The sequence below is a fragment of the Erigeron canadensis genome, chromosome 1 (assembly GCF_010389155.1).
Source record: "Erigeron canadensis isolate Cc75 chromosome 1, C_canadensis_v1, whole genome shotgun sequence".
Lineage (NCBI taxonomy): Eukaryota > Viridiplantae > Streptophyta > Magnoliopsida > Asterales > Asteraceae > Erigeron > Erigeron canadensis.
In genome coordinates this window covers 2,270,149-2,276,148 of record NC_057761.1, presented here as the reverse complement: position 1 = coordinate 2,276,148, position 6,000 = coordinate 2,270,149, and the positions used below count along the sequence as shown (strand labels likewise).

The 6,000-nt window shown below is 33.9% G+C and overlaps 1 protein-coding gene across 1 annotated transcript; it reads right to left on the bottom strand.

The window, feature by feature from the left end:
• Nucleotides 1-4,631: 4,631 nt before the first annotated feature.
• LOC122585392 (prostatic spermine-binding protein-like) lies at nt 4,632-5,087 on the bottom strand. The gene is made up of 2 exons (XM_043757524.1): nt 4,859-5,087; nt 4,632-4,759 (listed from the first exon to the last, which is right to left on the bottom strand). Exons 1-2 carry the CDS (start codon nt 5,085-5,087, stop codon nt 4,632-4,634), a joined length of 357 nt encoding a protein of 118 aa, XP_043613459.1.
• Between the last annotated feature and the right edge of the window lie 913 nt (nt 5,088-6,000).

Sequence of the window (6,000 nt, the reverse complement as noted above, 5' to 3'; positions counted from 1 at the left end):
TCCACATGCCTCTGTGCTCGCTATCAGGCCTCTCCACGAGAGTCTCACCTCCTCGTTGTAAAGCGAATCTTCAAATATCTTAAAGGTACACCCACCTTGGGTCTTTGGTATCCCAAAGATTCCAACTTTGATCTTGTTGGATTCTCTGATTCTGACTATGCTGGATGTATGCTTGATCACAAAAGCACCAGTGGTGGTTGCCAACTGCTGGGAGGAAGACTTACTAGTTGGACCAGTAAAAAGCAACATACTGTCTCCATCTCCACAGCTGAGGCAGAATATGTCTGTGCAGCGAGTTTTTGTGCTCAAATGCTTTGGATGAAGCATCAACTCGCTGATTATGATTTGGAATACTCTAAAATTCCAATCATGTGTGATAATACAAGTGCTATTGCTATTACACAATCCTGTTCAGCACTCCAAAACCAAGCATACTAATATTCGATATCACTTCATTCGTGATCATGTCATGATCTATTTCATTCCAACTGATGATCAACTAGCTGAAATCTTTACAAAACCTCTGGATGAAACTAGATTCAAACTGCTTGTAAGCAAGTTAGGAATGCTGAATGGAGAATCAGCAACATGATTGTCATGTCTGCTACTCAGCTAGTGAGTTTGTCTTACTCGCTGATCCCTATTGCTTTGGGAAAAAGCAAAACAAAGGCAATGGAAAGCCAAAAGTTTCCATCTAGTCCAATAGCAAACGGTTATTGGTAAAGACCTCTAAAATCCGTTGATCCCTGTTGCTTTGGGAAAAAGCAAACAAAGGCAATCACTACAACAAAATTGGCTTGACAAGACGCCTAAAAGTGTCCTATAATGTTACTTTATAGGACACATGAGATGATAGGACCACTAGTAAAAGCGTCCTTTCTAAGAGGGTCCTATAAAGTTTAAGTGTCCTATTAAACCATAAAATAGGACACTTTATAAGGTCCTAAGATGCATACTAGGACACTTTATAAGGTCCTAAGATGCATGCTTTTATGACACATATTAGTGTCCTAAAAATCGGTAGATCACACACAAATCACCCCTATAACGACACCACACAAAGGGGTCCTAATACAAAAGGGTCCTAACATGTCAAATGATGGGACGTTTTATTCATTTATAAAGCTATATGAGCAAGCACATAATTATATTAAGAACGACTGTCAAATGATTTTCATTAAACCCAAGACATAGATAGAAATAAGTCATCGAAATAAGTCATTCCATAACAAAAGCACTAGACATAAGTCATTACATCATTATTCAAGATCTTCAAACATTAAACATCAAACTAAAAGTAACAAGAGAAACAAGAACATAGTCTTCGGCATCATGCATCCTTCTCACTCGTGACAAACTACCTACAAATTTATCATCCATATATAAGCTTTAGCGTAAAGCTTCGTCTTATAAACTTAATAACATCAAAAGTTAAAAATGTTGACATACCGTAATTAAAGAACATGGCCATGCGATAGATGCACCAACAGGATGATCAAATGTGTCTAATGACCCATATGGTCTAATCAAACTTTCATCTCTTTTCACAGCTACTTCAATATATACCTCACACCAATCACGCCCAATTTCTTTGCCCCCAACTTGTTGATTTGGATCCAAGCTATTTACCCTTCCTCTCGCTACAACCTCAAAGTTTAGAATGCTTTTAAGGAAAACTTCATCTCCAACCTGATATTAGTTTGGTCCACATTTATCAAAAAAGAGATATCATAAGTAATGTAAATAATGTAAATGTTTCCATAAAGTAAAAGAGCAACAAAAAGTTTGAAGTATATTGGCTTACATGGACAAAAAATTTTAAAAAGAAAAAGAAACACACAAGTAATGTAACTAGGGGTGATCACAATGTATGTTGGCCCAAAAAAAGCCCCAACCTGAAGTCACAGATACATACATTGCTATAGCCTATAACTAGACATTCGATCTCATTCCAACATTACACCATCGAAAGAATGATTCTATAATTTGTAGACGATACTTAAAACTCAGTCACAAACAGATACCCATCCATCTATGATCTATCTTATAAAAAACCTGATCAAACTCTTCAAATGTATGTTCAGATTTACAATCTGCTACTTTTTTTCACACCAAAAAAATGTGTTATTTTTTGTTAACCTGGATATTCGACCAACTTTTTTAATCAACTAATCCCAAGGCGACCGCCGAATTTGCCAGTAGCCAAGTCATCATACTTCACTAATCCAACATATCATCCATAACATAAGCGAAACAATGGTAGGATATACATATCCGACTTATACATACATAACAAAAGTGGCCAGTTTTAGGATAGATCACTGAATGACAATAGGATCAATGTACAAATAATATATTGTCTACAGTTCATGTTGTAATACAATAGTTATCTTATTGTATGCACTACGTGAGTAATATAAATGTTGCTATAGAAAAGAAAGATAACATAAGTAACATACACAATAGAAACATACCTGTAAAGGTTGAGGTCCATTGGCTACAACAGTGAGATGTTGTGATGTAGAAGTTGAACACTAGAATGATTCCCTAATCCATTCTTTTGTGCTCTTAACTCGGCGACTGTTTGACTAAGTTCTTCAGACCGGGACCTTAATTCGATGTTCTCTCTACGACAAGAACCACGAACACCTAGACCAAACATGTCTCCATTTCGGTCCTTACCCATTACTTTTCAAAAAATATCATTTGGTCCAGGTTTGTCAACTGAATCCTTGGGAAGTAAAGATTTAAGTTCTTTCATCTTTTGCTGTTTATGCATACAAAATATGTTAAACTAGAGTTCTTAAATTTACCCTAAATAGAAGGAAAGCATATCAAATATTGATAAGAATTTAGAGCATATGTTATATTTTAACGGAAATAAACATTACAGCAACTCATGAACAACTAGTGGACTTCGTTATCATTAACAACTCAATCTAGTCTAAAACCAAGTCTAGTCCATAACTAGAACGGTATAAATTAAAATTTAGAAAAGCTTGTTTAAGGTTCTTTGCTTTTCATTGTTGAACACTAACAGGGTACATTCAAGGTTTAAAAATTTTACATAAAAAATGTTCAGATTATCAGAGAGTGGCAGCCCATCGTTAAAAAGTTTGATAAACAATTACTAGGTTTAAATGCTATGCTACTACTGCTATTTATGTTTAGAGTTGCTACAAAAAATCTAATTTGTTTAGGCATTAAAAAAACATATTTATATGAATATATACAAGCTTTTTGCTTACAATTGCATCTGCAGCTTCCACATTTTTTGTTTTGCCATCTTTGGAGAAGCATTCGCGAAACATCTCGAATCAACTTGGTTCTTGTCCTAAAGATTTCTGTTTTAACAAAAATATATAAGTATTAGCAACTAACATTGATAAACAATATTAAACCTTAACTTATCTTATCCAATTACCTTTAAATCTTCATGTACTCCAGCATAACTCTTTTTACCCGTAACTTGCACCATCGTCCTTTTTCTCCGATTAGCCTTATTTTTTTCACTAGCCCTCTTACATATATAAGTGAAAAATCATAATCATGAATAAATTAATGTACTTTAAAGACATAAAAATTGTGTACCATAGTCTCCTCTTTATTCCAATATTTGACAAGTTTCTTCCATTGTTTTTTTCGAATTTGTTTTGGCTTATTGCTTATTTGCTCCTGAAGTGACAAAGATGGCTTATGGTGAGATTTCTTAACTCTTTCCCTCCAATTCTTCACCTTATGCCCAAATGATTTCAAGATCCAATCTTCCGCGGTTTTGGGAAAATCAAATTTAGTCTACAATATAAACATGTCACATGAGAAACAAATATTTTACTAATAAACATACATTAAAATCAATTATATATTTACCTTTAAGAATTCAAGCAATTTTTGCTTTTTGGTCTTGTCAACTTTATTCCACGGTTTGTGCACAGGACAGTACTTTCCACTTCTTGAAAGGGTTCCCATGAAATGGGTCAACTAAATACTTTTTCCATCAATAGGTTGCCCAAGTTCATTGACTAAAACAATAATTCGTGCTCTTTTATCTTGGGTCCAAATTTTTGCCATTTTTGTTGGTCCTCTGTTTCTTTTTCGTACATTCTCAACTACAAAAGAGATCACAACTTTACAAGATTTACAAGTTTTGAGGTAATTTTAAAAGCTGTTTTGACTCTGCAGACTCGACCATTACTATTTGTTATTGTAAAGGTAGTTACTATGTGGTATACATGTTTTTGGCAGATTTCTTAGTCCTTATGTATAAGGATATATATACATATATATATAGGGGTGAGATAATTTGAGACCACCTCTTATTTTAGGACCAACTAGGACCATTGATTTTTGTACACCATCATGATCTACTATGATATACAAGACTTTTTTGTAAAAACACTAAGACTTTCAAGCGACGGGCCCACGGAAAAATCATGTGTAAGTTAACTTACACAAGTTAACATGTGTAAGTTAACTTACAAAAAAGTCTTGTATATCATAGTAGATCATGATGGTGGTGTGTAACTTACGAAAATCAATGGTCCTTTTTTGAACTTTTTTTAGTTGGTCTCAAATTATCTTTCCCCTATATATATATGTATATATATAGTACACATGTTAATCATATCACATCAAAGAATATATGTACCTTGATCATAGTTAGAATCGTCCATGTCTAAACTAATTTCATCATCTTGATCTTGTTGGCTAGTGTTTCCAAAAGTGTTGCTACATCCCATATCCAATCTTTTATCTGTAGCTATAACTCCAAAGAGATGTATGATAAGTACAATTTACAAAACCAACCAAAAACACAATCTATTAGTTAAATTAAACATTTTTTTTAATAGTTGAGTACCTGCATGATCTTCTTGGCCAAGTTCATTATTCTCATATTCCACATCATTCTCGCTATCATTCATGTCTTCATCACCATCATCTTCGAAACCATGTCCTGCTTCATTAGCTTCATCCACATCTATGTCATCATCTATGTCATCATTATCATCGTTTTCATTACTTTCATGTACCATATGCTCCGTGTCTTCAGTATCATCATTTTCAACATCATTTAGGTCTTCATTCATATATGTAGTTTGAAAAGGGTAAGTAATAAAACCCGTTAATTAAATCTTACTCAAAACTTATCAAATATCACATATAAAATATTGAAACAAAATTTATGTACCACGAAATCTCGTGTCACCTTCTTCGTCCTCCTGATCATTTTCAATAACAAAAGACTTTCTTTTTCCTACACCTGATTTGCGTGTTGCGATAAAAAGGGAACTTTTAATATTCTGTTGGAGGTTGTTCTTTTGCTGTAGTGACCCTTTTTTATGTAAAACCAATTCACCCGTGGAAACTTTTTTTTTCAGTGATTTTGCTTTGTTGAATCTGTATCAACTTGTTGATGATTTCTCTTCTGGCCATCCAAAGGCTTTTGTACCTTACTTTTTTTTGCTTTACTAGTATTAATTAGTTGTCCATTGTGCAACCCTTGGGATACATTTCGAGCAATCACTTGATGCTTTGCCATATTAGCACATCTTTTTATTGACATCGGCGCAATGTATTGTGCACGAGGTTGTTGTATAAAGTTGAATTGTCCTTAGTAAATAAATGCAGAGTAATTATATAATCAGAATTTGTTTATTAATATCGGTACCTTTTTAGAAACTCTAACTCTTGTAGCATGTTGTTCTTCATAGTCTTGCTCACCTTCAACATCAAAGTCAGGGTCACTAGTATCGATTGGTTTCTGTTTATTTTTCTTTGTTTTGTGACTGTCTACTAGACTTGTGACGCATTTAGCAATATTTGTCACTCCCATATCTTGTAATCATTTTTTGTTCTCTTGAATCCTCAAATATCTGCTATTCTCATAATCATTTGGATGTGAGCGTTGATCTTGCTTGTCCATTAGCGATCTGTTGCAAGTAAAGTCATCAGCGCCTAAAGTACATGTAATATATAAATTATAGTGCTAGGTAAAACAAT